This window comes from Ochotona curzoniae, unplaced genomic scaffold (assembly GCF_017591425.1).
Source record: "Ochotona curzoniae isolate NIBS_2020 unplaced genomic scaffold, NIBS_Ocur_1.0 contig_2723, whole genome shotgun sequence".
In the NCBI taxonomy this organism is placed as follows: domain Eukaryota; kingdom Metazoa; phylum Chordata; class Mammalia; order Lagomorpha; family Ochotonidae; genus Ochotona; species Ochotona curzoniae.
In genome coordinates, this window is record NW_024465573.1 from 18,364,565 (window position 1) to 18,390,714 (window position 26,150).

Below are 26,150 nucleotides of genomic sequence, written 5' to 3' on the forward strand. Positions count from 1 at the left end.
TTAATTTTTTATTTATTTTCATACTAATTGAAAGTGTGAGGGAGAGAGAAAGACAGAAAGAGAGAGAGAGAAATCTTCCTTCAATTTGGTTCACTCCCAAATGCCTACAACAGCCAAGCTTGGGCCAGGCTGAATCCAGAAACCCAGAAATCAACCTGAGTCTTCCATAAGGCAGGAACTCAAGTACATGAGCCATCATCTGCCGTCTCCTAATACGAAGCTGGATTAGAAAGAGACAAGCCAGGTCTCATGCCAAGCACTCCTACATGGAATGTGACTATCCCAAGCAGTGACTTAACCTCTGCACTAAATGCCTACCTCAAAAGTCTTAATTTTAAATGGCAAAGTAAATGTGTCCAGAACACTGTCATTTCCTACAAATGTCCCTAATTTCTATGTGAATTCTACCAATGACACCGTCTGCCTAACAGTGGGAATAGTTATTAGCAGGCAAACACGGCATGCCCAGGAGCACACAGTAACAGCCACACTCACTCCCCTGCCAATCTGACATGTCTCCATTAAAGAAAAATAACTACTATAAGTTGGACTGAACTTAAATGGCAGTTATCCTGGCATGACCCCCAGGAAGAATGGTGCTTGGATGGAGGCGGCCTTGGCTTCACATACTGGTGGCTTGTAGGTACTCTGAGACATTAAACTCACGTAGCAGCCACTGAGCTCATCGCTATTGAACTTCAGTGGGTCTGGACCCATGCCCAGCACAGCCAGATATATGGACTTGAGATAGAAATGTCTAAGCCCATCATTCATCCTGCTCATCACAGCCCAGGTAATCTCATATGTGTCCTTATGAAAACAGTAAAGCTATCTCTTACACCAAGATTTTTCTTAAGCTTGTTATCCTTTTAATAATCAAGTAACCTGGAGCTAACTCATTCCTCTCCCCATAAAGCCCCAGCTAATCTCTATAACCTCATCTGCAACAAAAGACATATCTGTGCATGTCCCTGCCTTCCTTAGCCCACCTCGCTGGTGACCCACCCCTGCCCATCCTGATCTTCCTTGAAACCCTCCCAACCCACTGCTACACTCGTCCCTAAGTCTCAAGACTTTGCTGCCTAGGTTATAAATCTGGCAAACATTTAGAACAACAAGTGACTGTGCGAACCAATGACTCAAGGACTCTGGCATCAGGTCTGCCCTCCTTGGCTGCCTCTCTCAGGAGGTGCTGGCAGGGTTGGACTTCACCACAGTGCTCCCCTCTCACCTCTGAATGACTGAGGGTAGAACTGGCTTACAGATGGGTCACCAGTGAGCACCGGAGAGAAGAGACCCTCCTCAAGGAGAAATGGAAGTACCTGAACCACAGACCCACAGACTTAGCAACATTTGTAAAAAAACAAAACAAAACAAAACCAAAAAAACAAAACTCTGAAATCTCTAGAATGTCCTGCCCCAAAGGAATAGAACAGAAAAATAAAAAAGAGAAGGAGGCAGAAGGGAAGGTCTACAATTTAATTGCTTCAGCAAAAAGTGTAGTTACAACATGGCTACTCCAGATGTGAGTCTGGGGCTCAAGCCCAGGCTATTCTGGAACTCCTAACCAAGGGTAATAGGACTCCCAGTGGAGATCCAGCTCTAAAAGCCTTCCACAGAGAGCGTGTGGTTGAGCACGTAGCTGTCATTATCTTCTTCTTCCAAAAGCAGCTTGTCGATGGTCAGTGAATTCATGGCTCTCCTAGGGTCTTCCATGTCCTGAAGCACCGGCTCTGGGATGGAGATGGGCAGCTGGACAAACTGAGGACCAGGCAGGGCTGGAGCCGGAGGCTGGTACTGTAGGGTGGAGGTGGGCAGCGTGGAAAGGGGTTGAGGCCACGGGAAATAGGTAAGGGGTGCCTGGTGTTCTGGGGCCTCCAGCTGGGGGCCTCCCGTGGGCGTGCTGGCACTTCTGGTCTGTAATGGGAAACAGGACCAATGGTTAGCAGCCCTCAAGTACCTAGGGACCTTTCTTCATTCTCGAGTGGCATCTTCATTGCCACCTCTTCAGCTCTGCCTTTTCCTGGTTTCTCCTGCTCCAAATCTTCCTCACACAAGCAGCCATGCTTCCTTTCCACGTGTCACTTTGACACCTCGCAGGCTTCTGCCACTTTCCTACTCAGAACCCTCAATCTTGTCATAAGAGACAAATGGTAACAAAGCCCTACAACTAAGTAGATCAAAGAGGATTTTCCAAATTTGGTTGAATATAAAATGCATCTCGACTTCAGGGATCTTACAATGGAAAATGTAAATGCATCCTAAAATCTGTGAACTTGTAACACGTTAGACAATGAGCATACGATAGGTAGCCCAGGAGCTGTAGCTGGGAAGTGGCTATTATCCTGCCCAGCCACAGACAATCCTGGCTCCACCCAACTGCATCGCATCTGAAATCCCTGTAAGCCAGAACTTCATCACCTCCCAGCCCTTGGTGGTGATCAGCATAGGAAGGTCTATCCACTGCTTTCTCTGTCTCTGATCTATAACTCCACCTGCTAGTCAGAGACTGGCTTCTTACTACTCCTTCACAGGCAATGGTGCAGGTGGAGGCAAAACTTGCCTGCATACAGCGATGTAAAACAGGAGCAACCTTCCCCTACCAACCTTCTCTCTGATTATCACAATGTCTTGAGAATCAACTTATGAGAGTCATTTAGGGCACAGCTCTGCATCAGGTAACAAAGCAAATCATGGCCCTGGAAGTCTGGGGCAAGGCCTGGGATTCTGCACATCTAATCTGAGGCCAGGGGATGCCAATGCAGCTGCTCCAGGAATCAGTGTTGAGTAGTGAGGATTTAGCATATTGTCACATAGAATGATGGAGTAGGATGGGGACCCCAGAGGTCACTTGGCCTCTGAACACCTGCGGGATGCATACATTCCACTGTGGCACACAACCACTTCCTCTCCGCTGATGTGAGTTAGGGCCTCCAGCCCAGGGTCTTGACACCAGACAAATACAAATGAAGCCCTTATTATTAGCAGCATTTAAAAAATTCAAATGAACATCCTCCAATTTGGAACCATAGGCCTGTACAGATCAAGTGCAACTGCAGGTTTCTTCACTCAGGGATAGAATTACATCATCCCAGCACCTCCACAGGCCTTATCTCTGCTGATCACAGCCCTGACTAGAGAGAGGCCTAAGCCAGCTTTGATGAGTTAACTTACAAAATGGCAAAACAAATAAATTACTTCTTAATGAATACAGTTTGTTGGATATACAGAGCTGTTCAAAGCGGAAGGTGGGGATGATGAAAGGCAATAAATAATAAAAAGAAATCTTCAATAATGAAATTGCTGGGACCCATTATGTTCTCTAACCCCTAAGTCCCCTGATATGGAAATAAGTGGCCTGGGGGAAAGTGTTGGATTAATTCTCCTAAGCACCTTCAGAGGCCCCACAGTTGGTTTTCTGGATAGCCAGGTGGGCATGGGGAAGAAGGGCTCCTGAAGGATGGGCCTGGAGGGTGCTTGGAGGCAGGGGCCGAGGCAGGTGCACTGGGCTGATGGTGGATCCTGGAGGGAAATGGAGTGTGGGGAACCTAAGCAAGCTTCACCATTTGGGGGTGGGCTCTGTCAGTATACCTGGGGCCCCAGCTCTACTGGCCACAATCTCCTGATGCTACCCACAGCCCCTTTCCCCATAACCTTTAGAGGAATTCCAATTTCTTTGGTCCAACAGGAACCACTTATCTGAAATTGTGCTTCCTTCCTCTATTCCTGATGGAGTGGGCTCTTCCTTTGCTATTTCACACTGGAAGGCAGCCCTTGACTAACAGAATTGGCAAACTTTGATACAAAACTAATAGCTAGCATATATCAAGTGCTTTCTGTATGCCAGCAGGTGTGCTAATAAGCAGCACTCTAGGTGTTAATTCATTTGAGCCTGAGACTATCGTTTTTCAGTCTTTCTGAAGACTGAAAAGACAGATCAGGACACTAAATAAAATTGCTAAGTTTGTAGCTGTAAGTGAGTGGCTAAGGGATTTGAGCCTAAGCATCCTGACATAGAACTCAAGAAAAATCATCCCACAGTTGGATTTGATTCCATCAAAAGCACAGTTTCTTGAAAAGTTGTATCTCCTGTCACATGGTCTTGAACTATCTCAGAAAATTCCTGTGTTAAGTGTATAATCATCCCTTAGGCTGTATCTAAGGATAAAGGAAAGGCTTCGTGGGCCTGAAGCCCCACACAGATCTCATTCATGAAAAACTTCAGCTTCTAACCAAGACTCCCTGCCTATGGGGCAGCTGGGGAGATTGATAGAGAGGCAGGAGAAATATCTCCCGAACCCAGAGAAGGATCAGACACAACCAGAGAGCAAGGGGGATTTTTTTTTTTGGAAGATGCTATGGGTCAAAAGGAAGAATAGGCTTCCTTGGATGATACAATGGGCTTTAGTAGCCTGATTGGCCTGAAAATCAACAGCAAGCAACCGCAGGGGTCAGAAAGTGAGAGTATTCTCAGCGTGGGCTACATGACGTACCGTAACATTAGTAATGAGTGGTGGAGAGGCATAGGTCAGCACCGAGGAGGGTCCCACCACCGTGTAGCTGGGGCACACGGGCTGCACGTACATGTCAGTTGAGTAAGGGCAATTGACGGCCTCATGGGACACATACTCAGTGTAGGGCGTCCATGGTGCCAGGGGCTGGAGGGTGGCTGGGGCAGGCTGAGAGAGCCAGCCAGCACACAGGGCCCCCTCCTCTGTCACAGTGGAAGCAGACACCTCCATGTCAAGGCAGGAAGGACCTGTGGGAAGAAGGAATCATAGAACTGCAGGTGCCACCCAGAAGAGGGCCTCATGGAGACCAGGGCTGGGAGGGTGGGAAGGGAGCACGTTCTTACCCACTGTGGTGTAGGTTGCCAGGGGCTGGTGAGGCAGCACCACCTAGAGGACAGGAGGGAAGACAGGATTGGTGTTGAGTCATCTCCAGTGGGCCCTGGGCAGGGGGTTGCCTAGAGAACAGGGTAAGAGTCGCCCTTGGTAGAACAAAACACTCCAGCCCTATAACCTCCCCACTCCCTCCACACCCTCACACACACACCACCACCACCCCCTTCCAACCTACACTGGTGAGGCAGTTGTTTTTGCATGTAGCGAGAAGACTATGCACTTTCCAAACTGGCATCTTCCCCTTCACAAGGGCATTTCCAGTTCACACCAAGGAGGTATGAATCAGACCATGGTGAGAACTTTGGTCAGTTTAAGGCATCACCAACTTGCTCTACCCTAGGTTGGCCCCTAGGGGCAGTCACCATGGCACTTGCTGCTTTCCTGCTCCCAGTGAGTAGCTCCCCTGGTTGACCCCGCCGGCTGGCCCCGCTGGCCCCCACTGGCCACAGGAGGCCTCCTCACCGCTGTTGGTGTGACTGGCGCCCCGCTGCTGGCATGGCCGCGCTTCCTCCTCAGCAATTCCTTCACAGGCTCCTTCACACGGACGCCCTGGTAGGGCCGAGGCGGGGCCGGAGTTTGCTCTGGAGCAGTGGCTGTGGAAAGCAATATTGGCTGGAGGAACCCGTGGCCTTTTCTCAGACAAGCTCCCACCCCAAAGTGCCCATTTCCTGGAGGATCTGATGGCTCACTTCCACCTCCATTTTGTGTGATCATCGAGATGATCCAGAAACTCTTTCCTAATCCCATTGTTGCTTCTGAGCCCCTTCCGTAGCTTCCTTGCATGGCCTAACTCTTTAAACTAGGATTGGAATACCTTCCCAGCTGGATCCAAAACTGTTTTCTTAACCACTTTGTACCCTAATTTCTACCTAAAACCTACAAGTTGATACAATACATCATATGTTCTCTGCATCTCATCTCTTCATATTTACTTGAGGTGGCAATCACTTGCCATGGGTGGAGCTGTCTCCCACTTCTCTCAACATCCTAATTCCTCCAGAACTAAGATTAGCACAACCCTCCTGGCTGACCACTGTGGCCGTAACCTCTGACACACTTCTGTTTCAGATCAGCAGACATCACAGGTGGGAGCTAGCTGTAGGATGCAGGCCTCGGGGACAGGGAGCATAGACCTTCAGGTCCAGCTCCACCACAGTCTAGCTGTATGATTCCAGGTGAGCTACCAGACTCTGTGCCTCTTAGTATGCAATTCCTTCATCAAAAGAACTGTGTGAGGAATCATCAGACACAACCCATGGGAAGTGCAGAGTGTTCAACAAATCAGGTAAAGGGTCAGCATTCAATAAAATTGCAGTCTGCAATACACTAATGAGTTGTCCCTGTTGATAGAAATTTCTTTTGCCCTAGCTAGATCTTAAACTTCTCAAGCTGAGCTATTATACCTCTTTTTCTACATCTTCTTGAGTGACATGTCCATGATAAGCTCAGTAATTATTTGGTCTTTAACTGAATGGGTGATTCTTTAAACCATGTTCCCATTCATCTTCCTTCCATCTCTCTTGGTCCTTCAGAATGATGGGGTTGAAATGAATGGCTCCTAGGTTCTCTAATACTCCCAGGACATGGCACAAATGCCCAGTGGTGATCCACAGGATCCTGGAGCCACAGGGTGTCTACCCGGCTAATGAAAAGGCTCCCTCCCACCCAGACACTCCACTTCATCCCTCAAAGCAAAAAAAAAAAAAATCCTCTAATAAGAGCCAGAGCAGAGAGCCCTTTCTGGATGGGGACAGCAACCTTGGTGACAGTTTGTGCACTCTGAGGGGCCCTTGGAGGGCAGGCCTATATCCACCAAGAGTGATGAGAAGCACTGGCCCTTAGGGCCCATACAGAGAACCCATTATCACCCTCCCCCATAAGGGCCCCAAGAACCTGGACTCTGAATCAAAGTCCCGGAAACCTGGATATCTGAGAAACCCGGATCTGCTGCGGTGCCTCGGCTGAACTTTGCTCAGTAAATACCGAGCTGATAAGGTCCTAGGCCTTCTCGGCACCAGACTTCCCCCAGGGGCCAGGCACCAGCATGGCCTGGTCTGGAAGCCCAGCAGTAAGATGGAAACTTGGGCCCAGACAGCAGAAGAAAAGAATGAGACCCAGGGACAGATGACATGGGGTCATGCATGTCAGCCCCATAGGCTCAACTTCAGACCGGTCGCTGAGGTCCCCTACCTGGCCACATGGCAGAATCAATCAGGGAGTGAGGTAACACACAGATCCCCAGGCTCTGCTCCCCTAGAGTCTTATCCTATGAGTCTAGAGTGGACCTAGAAATCAATTGCATTAAAATCTCTGGTACATTGGCAGTCTTACTGAGATTAGACACACTCATTATTCACTACCAATTTAACACAAGGATCTGTCTACAACCCTCTTGCTTGTAACTTCTTCTGTTCCATCAAGGATCTCTACTGGTACTCAGTCTTTAAAACATCCCTAGTATGAGGAATGTGCAACACCGAGCAAGACATGTGCAGTGGAGCCAGCCTGCTAGCTGTGCCCCCAGACCATCTGTGTACCTTCACCTATGTTCCAAGCAGCAGTGACAATGGATGTCAGAGTCAGAAATATCAGTATTCAGATGTGGGCTGTTACTTACTGGTAGAAAGTTGTCCTATTTCTTTAGTATTTCTAGACTTCAATTTCTTCATTTATAAACACGTACAATAATTCCTCTCATGCACTACAATAATAAATGGTGCGCTCCCAAGGCCATGTCTGGCATAGATGGGTAGATGCTCAATACACCAGAAAGCTCTTCCTCATACTAAACCTGCTTTACAGTAGCAAGCACATTTCTGTACAGTGCTTTCCAATGAAACTCATGGTCCGTATGCAGCTTTCTCAGCTAAAGAATGAAGGCCAGAATGGCAAGCATATTTTAAGGGGATCTCAGAGTCATATGCAAATTGCTCAGAATAGAGCTTGGCACAGAGTAATCATTCAGTCCACAAGATCTAATATTATCAGCAGCTTTAGAAGCAGCAGCCTTCATTAGCAACCGAGGACAGAAATAAGGTAGCCCTACTGAACTTTCCATTGCTTCAGCTATTTTTCAATGACATACTTCTACTGTCACCTTCCTTTTGGGAGCATTGCTTCTGCACAAGTTTCATTTGCCGCTTCCCTTTGTGCTGGCTGGTGCTTAGTTCAATCACAGAGCATGGGTATGGAGCAGACATGGCAGAGAGCTGGGGCATCTGCTCCTCTCACACCCTTGATTCACTACTTCTCGGGGTCACCTATGCTATATCAGCTTTGTTCAAAGGCATATTGTTCAAACTCTACTTGTCATCAGTTGGGTCTCCAGCTATTTCTTTGGTTCAAAGTATAGTCTAGGATATTGGGTACTGAAGGAAAAAGTGAGTGTTGAAATTGTTTGGGGTCTGAGCACTGTGATACTCCTTAATTCAGCTGGGGAACCAGAAATACTTGGTTCTATATGTACACATTTCATACCAGATCAAAGACTGGCATATGGCTCATCCTCCCACTCTTGATTTGCATGCATACTTCTAACTAAATGCCCAGAAGCCTCCCAGTCCTATCCTCTCCCAGGAAGTGGACATGGCAGTCACTGGCAAAAAGGAACCGGTTGTATACTTCCAGGATCCCATCAGTTTTGGAGAAGTAGGGCAGGCCTGCCTGCATCCTTTTGTTTTTAAGTCAACAAAGAGAGCTTGGGGAGGTGTTGTGAGCAGAGGGGATCACCCTCTAATGTTGGGGACCTCTTTGGAACTTACAGTGTTAACAGGCATGTCCTGGCAAGACAGATCCTATGTGAAGCAATCTCTAAGTTTCCACTTCTTTTTGCAGTCACAAAATTCCACAGCTCCCAAGGGACTCCCCCTGAATGCCCAACCATATGTCCACAACCAGCTGCCTAGAAATCCTGTAACTGACTACAGTAGAGCAGGCCAGAGCATGCGTGTTTCTGTTTACATCTTTGCAAAGAGTCTGTGATACATCAGAATCCAGACCCTCAGGACAATTCCTGAAGGAACCCATCAGCCATGCGTACATGCCAGTCCAAAATAGCAAGCATTCCTAATCCCCCAGTAAACACAATGCACCTTACTACCTCAAACATAGGCACTGAGCTCACAAATCAATTTGAGAAGTTTGTTTGAAATCATGACTGTCTCACCCTGGGACTTGCGGACGCCTGAACTGAACAAACTTTTAAACAATTAAATGAGACTGTGTAAAAAGATTCTAAGATGGGGCAGGCATTGGAACCAGCAGTTAAGACATGGCTTGGGACACACACACCCCATGTCAGAGGGCCTGGGTTTGAGTCCTGGTTCCACTCCTATTTCCAACTTCCTGTAAATGCATACCCCAGAAGGCACCAAGTGATGGGTGGGTTCCTGCCACCCACGCAGGACATCAGGATTGAGTTCTCAGCACCTGTTTTTGGCCAGGCTTAGCCCTCACTACTGCAGCCGTTTGCAGGATGAATCAGCAGATAAGAGAAACTTCTCTCTTTCTCTCTCTTTTTCATTTTCAAATAAATTAACCTTTAAAAAATGACAATTGTTGAAAACACTTTCCAAAGTAATAACAGTAAAATTAAAACTATCTAAAGAATATAAAACAAGATCAAAGTAATAATACACCAGCAGAGAAGATAAAACCCTAATTCCCCAAAGCCAAGTTGACCAGAGATTTTAATAACCCCCAGATGAACCTGCAGCTGCAGCTAGCACGCCAACAAAGTCAGAAGTGTTCTCACCATGAGTCTTGTGATCGGAGGCCTTTTATGCCTCCTGCAGGCATCCAAGTGTCCATCACTGGGGAAAACCTTTCCACGTAAGCACCAACTTCTGCTCCCTCTTTGGAACCCTTTCTCAGGCTGAGGAAGCCAACACAGTGCTTTTTCAAACCCCCTAGAAATCAGCCACCAATAGGGTTTGAAGGGGGGAAAAAAGAAAACTACTCCTATACAGAAAACAAACAAAAAAACCTCATGAATCTGTCCTCTATGGGGGGCTTCCCTTTTCCAAAATGAGCAGTGAAGAAAAACCTTTAAGGTACAAAAAGTCAGCAGAGGATATTTCAGTTCCCCCTGCCACACACCCGGACATGCTCCACATCACAGAAGTAAAGAGTCCTGCAGCTGCTGTTCCACTGAACAGAAGACCAAGCATGACACAGGCAGACCAACAGGGTGCCCCAGACTGCACCCCGCCTGCATGTGGGCAACTGGGTTCACTTTGCATCGAGCTGAGGGAACACAGGATTCTACCAATTTAAATAAACATGGTATTCCCAGTTCTTTGATAAAGATATAATAAAATCTCACTGAGAAAATATGCAAAATGGTCAGCACTTGTTTACTCAATGACCCCAGGCAAACCACATTCACACCACAGCACGGAAGCTGATCAGCGACAAAGGGCCCTCCTGCTAGCTTCCAGTGGCACTGAGCACGGGCAACTACTCTTTGGAGGTAGCTTTCAAAATGCCACGTCAGACATTCATGCATCCCCTGAAACAGCCTCCAAGCTACCCTCAAGAGAAGACCTTCTCCCAGCACTTAGTCTTTTGCAAATTCCCATGGGGCCACCAGAGCCAAGCAGCTGGCTAGAAAGCTGTTATGAGAGCTGCTAGAAGCAGGAGGCGGGATCCAGGATGAGCACAAATTTCCATAACCCTACAACCCAACTTGACATGTGATCCATTGAGAGTCATTTCCCTTCCCTTCCCTACCGATTGGATGAACTTCAGTGACAGCCACAGGCCATTCCTGAGATTAAAAATCTCCCTAGCCTAGGAGGACATGTGCCACACTATCAACTGTGTTGCACGATGTCTTGACAGCTCTAGGTAACCTCTACAAATATTATTATCTTTCATTGCTGGATCTTCAATATTATTAAAAGGAAGAGACAAACCCTCTCTAAGAAGAAACACAAATAATTTTCCCTTTACTAATAGCAAAACCAAAGACAAATAATTTAACAATAAGAATCTGCGCCTACGGCTAACAAACTTGTCCTAGCTTCTAACTGAAAACAAAGTCACAAAAGTAGCTGACACTTTTCACTTCAATACAAAGAATCATGTTTGTGTTCCTGGCCTAAGATTGCTGGAGAGTTCTGGGAAGTGTTCACTCAGATCAACTCAAACATCATTCACATCCTTAACCGAAACATGAATATGGAAGCTCTTTTCACAGTGAAGGTCTGAGTCAAAGTTTTCAAATCGCCATTTTCCATTCATGGACAATGGCTGATGTTTTTCCAACAGGAAGAAAGAACTTGGGCTTTGTCCAAAGTTTGGACTTGACACGCTATAGAAAGGCTTTCCCACCCAATTTACACTAGATTGTAGCTTACATTTTTTTTTTAACACGGGCCAAGAAAAAGATCCTATATACATGTAAATGTGGGCTTTCCACTTACTAGTATTTGAACTAAGGGGATCCTATGGGTCCAGAAATATAAACATGTCACTCACATAGTGCAGCAATCTGGATAACACCCAAAGCAGAGGAGAAAGATAGACAAGGTGGAAAGGCAGCTATAATGGAGCAAAAGCACAACCTTGACTGAAATATGATCTACTGTTGCACGTGGGGCTGCAAAGGCTGTTAGGAAGGAGTAAGTCATGGGATCTTGGGCAGTAGAGCACAATATCCCTCTCTGGGGATCTCAAAGATGGTGGCTGACCCCATGTCCTCTGCTCTGACTGGACAAGAGAAGAGGCATCTCCCCTTTTCTGTCCCCATGCTAAGAAACATGTTCTCCTTCCCATCAGCCCTCTAGAGCTCACACATGAACCAGGGCAAGTCCAAATGGGAAACACTCAAGGAAGACCTGGGTCATTTAAAATTGTCCCCTAAGGTAAGCAGGCCAAAAAGTCCTGAAGAGAACAACTCTGATCAAGAGAAGCCAGGGAGGATTCTTAAAGGACATTTGGGGTAACTGTGAAGGTTATTCAATCTTCAACCACAGAACCCCAGGCCAAGGCAGTATAATAGGCAAGTGAGCCCCCACTTAAAGGAAGTCATGGCCAGCAGAGAATGGATGCCCAGGGTGGTCACTTAGGGAGGGACTCCTCTCTAGTTTACCATTAGGCAAGTGTAGACAGCCCATTTACTCACAGCCTGCCTGCCTTGTCAAGTCACCACCTCAGATTTTCACACTCTGAGGCCTTGCAATGGACTGAATTTTGCCAAAAGTTCTGGATGACCCATCCTAACACCTTAAACAAGGTCAGTCAAAAAGTTTTCCATGTGGCATGGTCCTCTGCTCACTGCTACCCTGGTTGTCCTCCCCCAGATGCTGTGGTACCATTCACACCCTATGTTCACCCTCCCATAAAACCTCCTGCCGAACAGTCAGAGCACAAGTCCATTGGATCTACCCTTCCTGATGTGGAGCTGAATACATTGGATGAATAGGCGGCCAAGGTCCCTTTGTTTCCTGGTCACTTAACTCGCGGGGACTCAGAAATAACCACGCTCACATTTGCATGGAGGTCTGTGGCCCAGAGAGTCTTTGACACAAATGATTTCATATGAGGTCTCACCACAAGGTCTGATATAGTCAAGGGACACACACAGTTCAGGCCCCTTCCCTTCTTTACTGATGAGGAAAGTGATGCTTAGATACGGTTCAGTGACCCACCTTACCCTGATTATCCATCTGACAAACCTAGGACTCTGATTCTAAAAACAATCCCATTGTGCCTCCGGTGGTCACCCTGGAGGCCAGATAGTTCCATGCCCAAACCTTCTGGCTCCAGCTCTAGTTGAGATTTTTAGCTATCCTGATCTAGAGACAGCCAAGTTCCCACAAGGAATACAAGTCCCAACTGAGAAAAGAATGAGTGGTCCACGAGAAACCTGCCAGCCGCCTGCTCACATGAGGAGTGACGAGAACTGAGACCAAAGCAATTCCCCGCAAGGTTTTATTTTTGGTATTTTTCGACTGAAATGACAACAGATAGGTCCACCTGAGACGCCAGCTGCATCTGCCCGCCTTTTACAGAAACTGGGGTCACCAGAGCGGAAAGAGTTCCCATCTCAGAGACACAGTGTCCCAGGGTATGGGTCAAGACAAGGAGGCCCCCGGCAGAACATTCACTGTGTGAGGATGTGCTGAATAGAGATTGGGTCTCAGCCCTGCTGCATTTACAAGCTGGTCTAGGGGGTGTATAGCCTCAGTCAAATAATCACAAAAGCACATCTAGAATTGCAGACTCCACCAAAATTGCATCTGTCCCAAGAGTGAAGTGGTTCTGACTTATCTCATTGATTTCCAACTCTACTTAATTAAGTAAGGCTTGAATGAGCAGCACACTAGAGGCCCCGGTCTATAGGATTCTATAAAGAGCAAAGTGGTGAGAGGTATGACTGTGCTGTCTCAAATGCAGAAACTGAGCTAAGGTCAAAGACTCAGGCCACGCCATGCACGTGAGCCTCTCCTGAGACATTCAAGGTGGCAAGCACTGAGTGAACCCCAAGGATGATACATCAACTGGTCTTCTCCTGCCTTGGGTGATGATGCTACCAAGAGATGAACCATCCCAGCAACTCAAGATTCTAAACTGAAAACTGACTCACTTCTGAGGTTCCATACCGAATCTCATGGGTAAAACATCTTGAGACTCTAGTTTTCACTAGCTTTTGAGCCAGGTTAGAGCTACCCTTGATGAAGTCATAATGTGTCTCTATCTAAGGATGGGAAAAGAAGCAAGACCCAATGGAATTCAGAATTTGTGACATGGAGAGGCTTGTGTTCTAGGCTGGGACTCAGGCAGATCCAATTTGGAAAATGTGCTGCATTGTTTATCACTCACACAACCTTTGGCAAATTACTTAATCTATGTGTGCTTCAGTTTACCCATACGGAATCTGAGAGTACTATTCACATCAAAAGCTTATCATGAGAATTGTGTGGAACTAACACAGCTAAACACCTGTTGAACCAAACGGCCATTTGTCATTGATGTCAACCTACAATCCATAGCCCATCCATCTCTCACCAAAAAAGTAGCCTTAGTAAGTAACCCTAACTTGTTCTCATTCTCTGCATCCTGATGAGTGTCTCTATCTTCAGCCTAACAGAAGCCTTCTGCTGCCTGCAAGGCCTATATCAACCTTGCCTCCATTGCGCTCCTGGAAGCCTCTGCTTGGGTAGTCAGGCCTAACATCCCTCAGTAGCCTTTTAAGGAGACAAGGATGCCAATAATGCTGCAGCAGGACCAGTCAAAGATCTCACTTGCAGAAAATAGAAGACATCAAAACCAGGCCCTGACTTTGTGTAAAGATACTATAAGCTAAGTAGAAGACTTCTTTCTTCAGAAGCCTCTAGACGATTGGGTTTGTGGCAGATTTGAATTATTTTAAAGGATGATATCAGGAATGAACACCATGGATACTCTCAAATGATAACAGTTAGGTAGCAGGCCAGAAAAATGACAGTCCTTAATCCTGAGCTCAGACTGAACAGCTCCTTATGGAACAATCATGCTTTTCCACAAGCACAAGCACACAGTTGTGATGAAGGTTGTGCTGCAGATATTCCTTCAAGAGGGCTAGAGACAATAGCACTCTTCACATGTAGGGCAGAAACTCAGCAACACGCAGGGAGAGCTCTCATGTGCTCAGTGAGGGAGATTTTATCACTGTTAGAGCCAGGAAGGTTCCTGGCTGATGCACTGAACATAGCCTTAGCTTTGAGAGCAGCACACATTAAGAGGAGAAAGAAATGACCCAAACTAAGAGCTCAAGATCAACAGTTCCATATCAGGGGGTGAATGAGGAGAGTTTGCCTACTTCAGAAACCCATTCAAAGTCTAGCTCAAGGAAGCTTCACCAAGACAGAGCAGAGGAGATAGATGTCTTTCCTTACTAGATCAAGGCCTGAACCCAGAACGGCAAATCTGGTCTAGGGTAGGAAATACCTACAGTCAGGCACCTAGAAATTCAAATGTCCATTTCTTGAATTAACCCAGGTGTGAGAAACCTTTGTTCTGGAAGGGCCATTTGGATGATATTTATAGCATCATCACAGGCCATAGAACATCAACTTAAAAATTAATCTGCTCTAGATTTATTAAATTTTGGGTCCTGCTTGCAGTTGCCTTAGCAGGGCCAGAGCAAATTATTTCATAGGCCTAATATATAAGGTCCCTGGGCCAGACATTCCCCACCCCTGAAACATTATCTAATTTTTCATTTCCAGGGTCAAAAACTCTCATGAAAGAAAGAAACTTCTCTTGAAACCCTGAAGTAAGGAAGGACCACTTCCTTGAAGGAATGATTCTTCAGACCCCAATATCAGTTGTGTATTTGCAATAAGAACTGGCTGCCTACAGTCCCAAGGCTCATAGCGGCCCAGAGCACAGCACAAATGAGGAAAAGTAGCCCCAGTGATGGGCACATGACGAGAGACGCAACTGCCAGGCAAGATGAGCTTTTTTGGTTAATTCTCAGGTTTACTAACCAGTGGCCCCCATGACATGGAGAAACCTTTATAGAAGGCTCTGGGGGAGGACAGTGGTGCACAGAATATCAAATCTGGGAAATTTATCACTAGGTCAGTTTCTGAGGAAGTTAACCCTTTCCTTACTTTAAAGAAACCCATAAACACAAAGAAAACCTGACCTTCACAACCTCAAAGCTCCACAAACACCAACACAACTGGTCCACAGCTACTTACTCCTAAAACCAAGGATATGTGCCCCAGTGTTAGGACCTTGCAGATATCAGCAGGGGATTTAATCCAGGTCTGGGTGGTCAAGAAGTAGTCTGAAGAAGCCTACGGCAACATTGTCTGTGAGTACCAAGACAGACAAGGAGTGGGAATCTGGGATGAATGAGCAAAACTGCTCTATTTTTACGTTGATGTGCTACAATTCATTTGGTTTGAATAAATAGGCATGTAAAAGAAATTTGCACACAGACATCAGCCTAGATAGCCTTGTATCTTCTTTCCAATGTTAATGCATTCTGGGATACATATCCATGTCCCTGGATCTAAGCAAGAAGTTGGTCATCAGAGCCAGCATTGTGGCATAGTGGGTTACGGTCACCTTCTGAGATGTGAATATCCCATATAAGTGAGTCCCAGTTACTCCACTTCTAATCCAGTTACTTGCTAATGCATCTGTGAAAGCAGCAGGTGATGGCTAACGTACATGGGCCACTGTTGTCCATGTGAGAGATGTGGATGGAGTTCCTGGCTTCAGCATGGCCCAATAACATCTGTTGCAGTCATCTGGGGTGCGAATCTGTAGATCAAACATTCTCTAACTCTGCCCTTCACATAAATCATATATTTTTCTTTGACTCTGGTTATCATTTATTCTTCAGATTTGACATCCAATTCTACATTCCATGATAGCTTTCTCACTTATATCTGCCCTTCCTTTCACTAGTTGCTTCCTTTGGCTTGGAGCAATTCCAGTAATGGATGGATACATACTTGTATGAAATGATGACTGGAGAGCTAATTTTCCTTCTGTACTTTTCTCTCCTATATTAGTGTGGCTGTCATTCAACATTAAGATTTGCTTATATTTTCAATTCTCTTTCATTTCTTTTTTCACTCCTACAGGCTCCATGTTTCCCAGTCCTGCAGTGTTTTTAATAATCTTTACATTTTTCTGTCTTCCAATTAGATGCATGAGTATTTATAGAGGATTTAAAAATTCACCTTTTTAAAAATGTAGTCAACTCCTTTTTGGTCCTAACATCTGGTCTGAAAATAATTATAGTTTACAATTCTTTGGCTACCAGCTCTTCCCAAAAAGTGGTACTTATGAAACCATTACTAAGAAAAGGAGGCAGCACATTGCTGTTTCAGATTTCAGTATCAGGAGTGCTATTTCTTGCTTATTTCAAGCTTCATTTTCCAGCCAACTAGGTTATAAACACCTCAGTTCAACCTTGTGAACTAAAAAAAAAACCAAAAAACACAAACTTTCCAGTCAGGATAAGCTTTGCTGCTCTCCTATCTTTCAAGGTTGGTAGGAAAAAATGTGGCTTCCAATCCAGATTTAGTCAGTGAATGGTCAATTTAACTATTATAATTAACTGTGATCATTTATTCCACTAGGAATCAGAAGACTGACGTCTGTTCTGTCATTTCACAAGAAATGCAGGATTTAGAGACTATACAAACATACTGTATGACTAGCCTACATAACCATTACCCTTTCAGTTAAACAGAATGATAAATTAAGAACAATATCTAGTACACTTAGTGCTTACTTCATGAAACATGCAGCAGTGAGCAGCTACTATAATCCTATGAAGGAAGGAAGAACCACATTCTTGGAGCACGCAAAAGGAAAATAACAGCAAAAAGAGGCAGATGGACTCAGCAACAGCACATAACCAAGAAGGCAGAAATCTAGGTCTCAAATTCAGATCAACCTGTGACAGAAGCTACTCTTTCTAGATTTTTAAGATCAAAGAAAGATGTCACCAACTCAAACTAAAACCCTACTCGCCCTGTGTCTTGCTCTTCTTCACCTCATGGACACACATGTGCACACACACACATTCTCAAAAAGATGTGATGGTTAGCCTAATTCAATTCAGACCAAAGGAAGGGCTGAGGAAGCAGAGGAGTCCACTCCCAGCACAGGGCTCTCCATGGGAACCGAGCAGAATGCAGATGGGCTTGATAATTTGGGGACAGACTCAGTGGTCCTCTTTTGGGTTTTCCACTGTAACTAAGGAGTATGCAAAGGGTTAGTCAGAGAGGCAGAGCAGTCAGCAGTTTTGTTGTTGATGTTGTTGTTATTGTTTTGTTTGTTCATTTTCCTCAATGAATAAGCTAAAGCCTATGTTGAACATACCAAAATGAGTTCATAAGACAGGAAAAGCCATCTGCAGTCTGGTGCATTAACTTCTACCTTGGTTCCTTTCTAGAACATGGCATGTCAGTACTCTCCTCAGGAGCCCCCTAGACATTATGTGAGTGAGACAGGACCCATGGTGGAGAGACCAGATGAGTTAGAAAGTCTGCACTCAGGGTATAGTTTAAATCCTCCTCACTGTGTGGGTGAGTTACTAACCTATCTTTAAGCTTCTGTTTATCTGTGGAGTGGACCTACCTCATGGAACAATGAGGTATGAAATAATAATACATTTAAAGAGTTGTGAAGACTGAGTAGTGTCTTCCTCCACGTTGGTAGCAGCCACACAATAACAAAGGCAGCAATGTGTCCAGCTAAGCCACTGCACAGGGATCCCCATGGGAGAGCAGAAATTCAATGTCAAGGGAAGTTGTATGATGGGGGAAGGAGCCATGCCAGGCCTGATTGTTTTTGCTGTTCCTTTTTGTATTCTTCCATACCTGAAGTCTCAATGAACATCACAGATGTGACAGCTGTGAAACAAACCTGGAGGACAAGAGCCATATACCAAAGACAAAACTAGAAAGAAAAAATACACAACCCATTGGCACTGTGCAACCTCTGTACAATCCTACACGGACTACACTGGACTTCTCTCACATGGTAGAAAGTATATCACTGTCATTTTTTTCTACAAATATTTTATTTGAAAAGTAGATTCTCAGAGAGAAAACAAGAGAACGAGAGAGAGAGAGAGAGAGAGAACACTCCCATCCACTGATTCACTCCCCCAAACAGCTGCAACTACCAGAGCTGGGGCAGTCTGAACCTGGGAGCCAGGCATTCACTCCATGTCTCCCATGTGGGCCTAGAGGCCCAAGCCCTTGTTCTTCCAAGCCATGAGAAGGGATATGGATCAGAAGTAGAGCAGCTAGAACTTGAACCACCACCCATATGGAATACCAGCACCACAAGTGGAGGACTGGTTTCCCACCACGCCAGTTCCATCACTGTCATATTTAAACTGGTCTTATTTTAGAAATCCTTATTAAGAAATAAATGTAGCCCAAATTGATCCAACAGAACATTCAATATGCCAAACAAATACTCAGTACTCTACAGCTGTATTTATCAGTGAAAGAATGGAGTGGGTTCACTCAGCCTAGTACAATGTCCAAAGGCATCTCTGAAGGCATCAATTTCAACCTTCAGGTCAGTAGTTTTCAAACTCTGCTGCACGTCTGCATCATCTGGAGGCATCTGGAGCTACCAACGCCCAGGGAAATTTCATAAGCAGCTCTGGTTTGGGATCCAGGCAGAGTAATTCTTAACCCCAGAGCACTTCAATGAGTTGCCAAAGTTGAAAAAGACATCTCTAAGTAGATGCAAGAACTCCTTCTTGTAAGTTAAAGACTTATGACTTAAAACAGTTTTTAATTTTGTAAGCAGGAACCCTCAAGATTGAGCATTGGAAAAGAACCTCAATCAACTTCACTACTCTCACATGCAACTAGGAAAAGACAAGAACCATTTAACAGATGGAACACTGGGGACTCAAAATGATTAGCTGGTTAACAGTCTAATAATCTTTTGATTGGAAAGCAGAACAATGTTTTGTCCCCAGTTTCACACAACCAGAGCAAGAGGGTTTTAGAGAAGGTTCCTCTATCCCAAGTAGACTCACTCCAACCAAGTAGTTGTTCTAATTTGAAAATGAAGGCGTCGGGCCCGGCAGCGTGGCCTAGTGACTAAAAGTCCTAGCATTGAACGCACCAGGATCCCATATGGACACCGGTTCTAATCCCATCCAGCTCCACTTCCCATCCAGCTCCCTGCTTGTGGCACAGGAAAGCAGTCAAGGACGGCCCAAAGCCTTTGGGATCCTGCATCCGTGTGGAAGACCTGGAGGAAGTTCCTGGCTCCTGGCTCTGGATCAGCACAGCACCGGCCGTGGCAGTCACTTGAAGAGTGAATCATCAGATGGAAGATCTTCCTCTCTGTCTCTCCTCGTCTCTGTATATCTGACTTTGTAATAGAAATAAATAAATCTTTAAAAAAAAAAAAAAAGAAAATGAAGGTGTCACTAAGGATTTCAAAAAAGTGAAAACTGTGTTAGCAATCCCAATTTATCAGCCAGCTTTGACTTGGTTACCTAAGAATGAGAAACTAGGTGGGCATTTTCCTTAAGTGGGAAAATAAGTAACTTCAGAGAGACATCTCGGGCAGGGTAGGCGGTGGGGGGGGCGGGGAAATGCTGAAATACACTGACTTTGCAATGACAAAGTTACAAACATTGATAGGACTTATTCATGAATTAAATGCCCTCACACTTAATGAGTACAGACAACCTGCTGTGACGAGATTTGCAGGTGTGGATTAAGCAAGAGCTTTTAAAACCTCTGACTTGGAACTCTGGGGGTATGAGAGGAAAACTTCAGTATTTTTCTTTAAGAAATATAAGGAGAAGGAAGCAAAATGTCGCACCAGGAAAAGCATTTGCTCTCTGACCAGTTAAATCTGGGTGTTCTGTAAAGGTATGTCCTTTATTTCACCTGCACAAGGGAGTATGAACGTGGGTCTCTCTTCCGGATTCTACTTGTTCTTTGCAGGAAGAACTACCGAATTAATGGATAAACTTGGCAAGAACTAAATGTATGTGTTAGATCAATTAAGTAAAGATCCCAACACGGAACAGAAACATTAGAAACTGTTCACAGACTCAATTACTATGTATTGTTGTAAGAGCACCTAAACATATGCAGGAGATAAGGTTCCAAAAACTACTGTGTATAGTGCACGTTTTCCTCAAGTCTGTTCAGTGGAACCCTGGAGTAAATCCTAACAGTAGAGTTCTGTATTAATGAGAATTTTGAGACACTAATTTAACTGTTTGCTAAAACCTTGGCTCTGTTCAAATTGTCTGAAAGCAAAGGCATATTGTACGGTAATAATATGATGGTACTGTCTCCCACTCCTCAAGTGCCTCCCATTATGGTTAGGTACCCACCAAGGCCAAGCCTACGGGACACCTAGACATGCTGCCAATTCAAAGAAATCAGTCAAGATGGCCCCTTATGCTGTCGCTCTGTCCCTAATATGACTAACAATAAATTGTAGTCATCCAATTCAGTCATCTTCCAACCAGAGGTGTGTTTATCAGAGATGGATCCATTGGTTTTCAGGGAGAAGTTCAATCAAATCAATGTTGGCCATTATAGAAATTATTATGAATTGGTTGCAAGCCTTCTCTGCCATTGATGTTGATATTGTGCAACTAAACAACCTAAGGAAATAAATGCCTGAAATACCAGACAAATCATCTTAGACTAGAGGCCAGCAAATTCTTTCTACAAAGGGCTAGACAGTGAAAATTTTAGCCTTTTTGTGCCATATGGTCTCCATCCCAACTCAATTCTGCTGTTGTCGCAAAAGCAGTCAGGGACCAAATGCAAATGGACAGACATGGCTGTGTTCCAATAGAATTTTGTCTACCAAAGCAGGCAACAGCCAGATATGGCTCATAAGCCATACTGGCAGACCCATGTTAAGACCCGTGGAAAATCTTGCTAGACCCTAGCACCCAAGAACATTTAGATGGTGGCTTTCTAATTACTCCATCAAAATATAGGAGGGAACTTAGCATGACCTATCCACTCAAGACAGGCCCACAGGAAGTTTTGAGTAAGAAAGATACAGTTACTTGTCAGGAAACCTGCTATCTCTCTCCTTGCATTCTCTGCTTTAGCTCGCTCTCGCTCGCTCTCTCTCTCTCACACACACAGACACACACACAAACTTTAGGTTCCCTGTTTTCTGGGCTTTAAACAATGTGGGAAAGTGAACATTGAAGAAGTTGCACATTTGCCTTGCTCCACCACTCATACTGTTCCCTCTGAGGCTGCTAACTACCTTAGTAGATGCTAATTCTCATCCACATGGCACAGGCAAGACCAGGTGCAGGAGCCAGGGAAACGATCTGCAGGTGGAGCACCTTCTTTACCTGATTGAGCAGTCAAGCAAATCTCAAAATCCATGATTGGGGCTTAAAGATTTCCACTTTTCTGCGCCAGCAGTTCTCACCTTTGTCACGCTAGTTTCTGATTTTTAACCAAAGCCAGTATTCACATTCAGTTCACAAAGGAGGGTCATGGGCAGGTAGGGAGGAGGCAACGTTTACAAAGCGAATGTTTTCTTAACCCTTTCCAGAACCCCATGGTACAGTCATTTCAGCTCATGCCTCGAGGGTGTTTTGTGAAAAAAGAAAGTGCCTTTTCAGCACTCTTGGTGTCTGATTTCAAGCCCTGCCCTTCCAATGGTGATGTGAAGTAGGCAGGCTGATGGTGCTGTCCTGTCTTCACTGCTTTTCCCACAGGGTTTAATCACTCAGGTCCCTCCCTGCCACACACTTGGGTTCTAAATGCCCTTGAAAGCTCCAAAGGATAATGAGAGGCATTTCAGTTAGGTATTCATCTGAACATGTGGAAATGTATAGCCCAGTTACTCCATGATAAGCTTACAGTATGGTCTCCCTCATGATAAAGCTTTGGGTACCTGACTGGCCTCCTGAGCATGAGCAGAAAGCATCCCCATTAAAAAACATTCACCTCTTATAAAGTATTAAAGGAGAGAGAAGGCAGTGTGCAGCCCAGGAGGAGGAACATGGCAGCTTATGTGTGCAGGGGAGCAGCCCACATCTCAGATGCTGCTGCACAACCAATACAATCAGAGCATTTTGGTGGCACCGTTGTGGACTTCCTAAAGTTATCTTTTCTAAATGTTGTTTTTACCCCATTTTTCAGATGAGAAACCTAAGGACTGAAGAAAAGAAAAAATGACTTTCCCATTAGAAGGTACACTGAGGCAGCACTCCCTCCAGGGGTCCAAACCAATTCAGCTCCAAATCTCAGTGAAACGGTTCAATATACCTTGACAATAGGATGCTGGATTTTCTACCTTTGTCTATACCTACAGTGTCATGATGCACTTAAATAGCAGACCGTTAAACTTGCAGCTGTTATTAAAGGACTATGCTATTATGATAATCTAGGAGAAAATGGTGAGACAGGGAAACGGGGAGAGAGGAAACCAAGGGAAAAGGAGGAAACCCTGTATCTACAAAACTGTAATCATAAAAATAATCAAAAAAGATTTTAAAGGGCACATGGATGCTCAGAGGCCCCCCAGGAAAGGCATCATGAGTCACCTGCTCTCATCAGCATTGTTTCCCTTCCTCAGCAAGGATAGAGTCTCGCTTTCTCCTCCTGGTAAGAGTTGCTCACTACCCATACTAGAATATTCTTAATTATGTTGGAAGGAAACCATTGCTCTCAAACCCAAACATTTTATTTAAAAAATATCCTGCTGGTATCAAACAATACCACACTTCTCAGAAATTCTGAAGTCACTCCTCCATGAACAAACTCAATCCCTCAGAATTCACGTGAGAAACAAAAGGACAAGATATTTGTGATAAAGTGACTTGAGGTAGGTTTTCACCAGTGGAAGTTGTATTTTCAGAACTTTGAGGAGTCTAAAAGAATATCTTTTCACAAAATACTGTCTAATTTACCCTTTTCTAAAAATAGAGATTATCATACATTAGACTTGCTTGAGGCAAGCACTGCTTTTAAAAGGAGCAAGGTTTTGTTTTGTTTGTTAGAGGTATTTCGGTTTTTGGATTTCTTTTGGGGGGAGGGCAATATTTCTTGCTTAAGGAAATTAAGGCTCAACTCTCACGAGCAGGTGCCTTTATTTACCTCCTGAAAGGAGCTTTGTAGATAATCTTTGTATGACTTCAACTATTACTAACACAAGTCTCTGTTCAATCCACATAATGGAAAATAAAGTTCACAGTTGTTCCACCCAACTCCAGGGATAGAAGTCAAGGTCAAAGATAAGCCTTTTGCCTCTTGTAGTGGGACACACAGGCCATGTCACAGTAAGAAAGAATGACGAGGGGCCAGACAGGGAGGTGAGGGAGGACCTGTTTCATAAACACAGCTTTCCACTGCATCCCAAGGCTTCATCAGAAGCGAGCAGCACCCTCGGTGGAAAGCTAAGGCACTTGGCTAGCAAGCTCCACACAGTTCCACAGCAGGCTAAAAGGTGGCTGCTGCCAACACTGAAGCCTCCTGTGCAAGCTGCACTACTTTCCCCTCTCGGCCCCAAACCCCCTCTCACACTGGGCTTTGGTCTTGTGAATCATCAGCTGCCCTTTCTTCACCACAGTGATTCATGCACAAAAGCGAGGATGCGATGAGCTGTCCCTCCTTGGAACGTGTGCGCTTTCCCCTCAAACCTGGAAACTCAGCATCACCTCTCACAGTTTGGTTTCTCCATCAGGCTCCATTCTGCCCACTCTGCCCTCCCCGCTCCCCAAAGCCTGGAACTGAACACTGAGCCCTCTACAGCACCAGCAGCTCGCCTAGTCTGGGCCACCTCGGTATCTCCCCCGGCCCTTGCCTGCGCTAACTTGGCTCTGACAGCCACAACCAAACCACTTACGTTTTTGCCAGAGCATGGCCTGTGACAGGATGTTGCCTTTTCTCTTTGAAGCAGACAGTTTGGCTTCTTTAATGTGAGACCTGGGTGTGCTTTCCTCCAGTGGAGCCACCGTTTGCTCTGAGGCTGTTTCCTGGGCTTTTTAAAGGCCCAAGTTCCCGCTGCGTGGGGCTGCGTCATCACATCCTCCCACCTCAGGCACGGGTGCACTGCGTCTTGCGCAGTGCTGGCTTGCCTGTCCCCCCACTGTGTGCGTCCTCCGAGACCCACCAGCTGCACAGCACTGCACGCACACAGCCAGCCAGCTGGGACCAAACCTAGCACAGAGGCCATGGCCGCTTGCACACAGCCACAGGGTGTGAGGTGCTGTGGCTGTGTGTGTCTGTGAGAGAGGGAAGTTGTGACAAGTGCAAATGGTGTGGGTACCAGGCTGAGTCTTGGATCTTTTCATACCAGGGAAGAACCCCAAGTTCCCTCTGGAAAAGGATTTTCTATGGTGTCCATGCAGGCTTCCACACCAGGGGCATGCTGGCAGGACTCAGCCTGCCTTGGGTGCCTGCTCAACAGGAAATGCAATTCCCAAGGGTCACTGATTCTCAACCCAGGAGGAAACACCTGTCATCTCTTCAAGCCTCACTAAACAACCTCCTCATTCTTTTAATATTGCTTTTCTGTTTATTCCATTTTAAAACACAACGGCCCCTCTTGTGGCCCCCCAGCCACCACCAAAATGGCAAGGCCTACTCTTGCTTAGATATGAGGGGGGGCTGGAGGAGACACCTGTTCTGATGGTCAAGATACCCAAAGAGAAAGGAGAAAGGCACCCATGCTCCCACTGGAGTTGGCTCTCAACGCGGATGTGTAGGGTAGTAGGAACAGAGCTGGCCGGAAGCTCCTCAAAGGAAAAGAAAAGAAAGGCTTGGACCCCTGGCAGTGATGTTCTGTCTGTGCCCAGGCCGCCCCAGTGTGGCAGCCTTCTGCTACTTTGCATCTAAAATCCACATACTCCTTAGGCTCTTGTGACTCCATCAGTTTGGAATTCAGGCCACTTGGGTTCCCAAAGCAAGTCAGGGACCTTAGTTCTGTGCCCTCCATGTGCCTGGGAGAAATCTTGTAGACCCCACATTTTATGTTTACAAAAATCTCTACCTGCACGGAGCTATAGGCATAGGAGGTCCTTACCACTGAACCCTGGCCTTCACCTCCAGCCTTATCTCCTACTGCCCTCTTTTTTTGGTCCCTGTATCTTCTAAGCATGACTGCACATCTGTTCCCTGCCCTTGACTGTTTTCCTTTCTTGCTGGGTTCCTTTCCCTATTTCCCCACCTACAAATCACTTCTCCATTTATCAAGCACCAATTCACAAAGAATGTGTTTGGATGACAAAAAGATTCTGACCCCTCTGAAATCTCCTAGCCCAGAAAATATCCCCCCCTCCCTTTTCTTGGCTCTTGGAACACTTTGCTCATCACATAACAGGTATGTCTATGGGTTTCTTCTGACACCTTGGTGCCTCACCCAGGACCACCTACACAAGCCTGGATACCGCTCCCCCCACCCCCCAGTAAATGTAAATGTAATAAAGTTATAAAGGGATTGCTGGTTTGTGGGCACATCATAAGGTGAAATCATATTTCCATAAACAAGTCACTCACAAAACATAGAAGGCTGCTTCCTAGCTGAGTGGTGATGAACTTTTGCCCAAAAGCCTCTGAACTTCAGGACAGTAGGGAGCCCTGAGTGCAGAGGCTGTAGCATCTTGCACTGGCCTGGAACACAGCAGGTCACAAGCCTGACGCCTCCCCAGGATGCCTCCACTGGAAATGACGGTACATCCAGTGGTCCTGGCTCAGTCCTAAATGATGTGAGTTCCCATCACAGCTCTTTCACTCATTGGCCATGTCCCCT

The 26,150-nt window shown here is 45.6% G+C and overlaps 1 protein-coding gene across 1 annotated transcript; it reads right to left on the minus strand.

Annotated features, from left to right (window-relative positions):
- Positions 1–202: 202 nt before the first annotated feature.
- Positions 203–24,355, minus strand: POU2AF1 (POU class 2 homeobox associating factor 1). The gene is made up of 5 exons (XM_040976911.1): positions 24,246–24,355; positions 5,367–5,497; positions 4,856–4,898; positions 4,494–4,759; positions 203–1,917 (listed from the first exon to the last, which is right to left on the minus strand). Exons 1-5 carry the CDS (start codon positions 24,259–24,261, stop codon positions 1,603–1,605), a joined length of 771 nt encoding a protein of 256 aa, XP_040832845.1. The 5' UTR covers positions 24,262–24,355; the 3' UTR covers positions 203–1,602.
- Between the last annotated feature and the right edge of the window lie 1,795 nt (positions 24,356–26,150).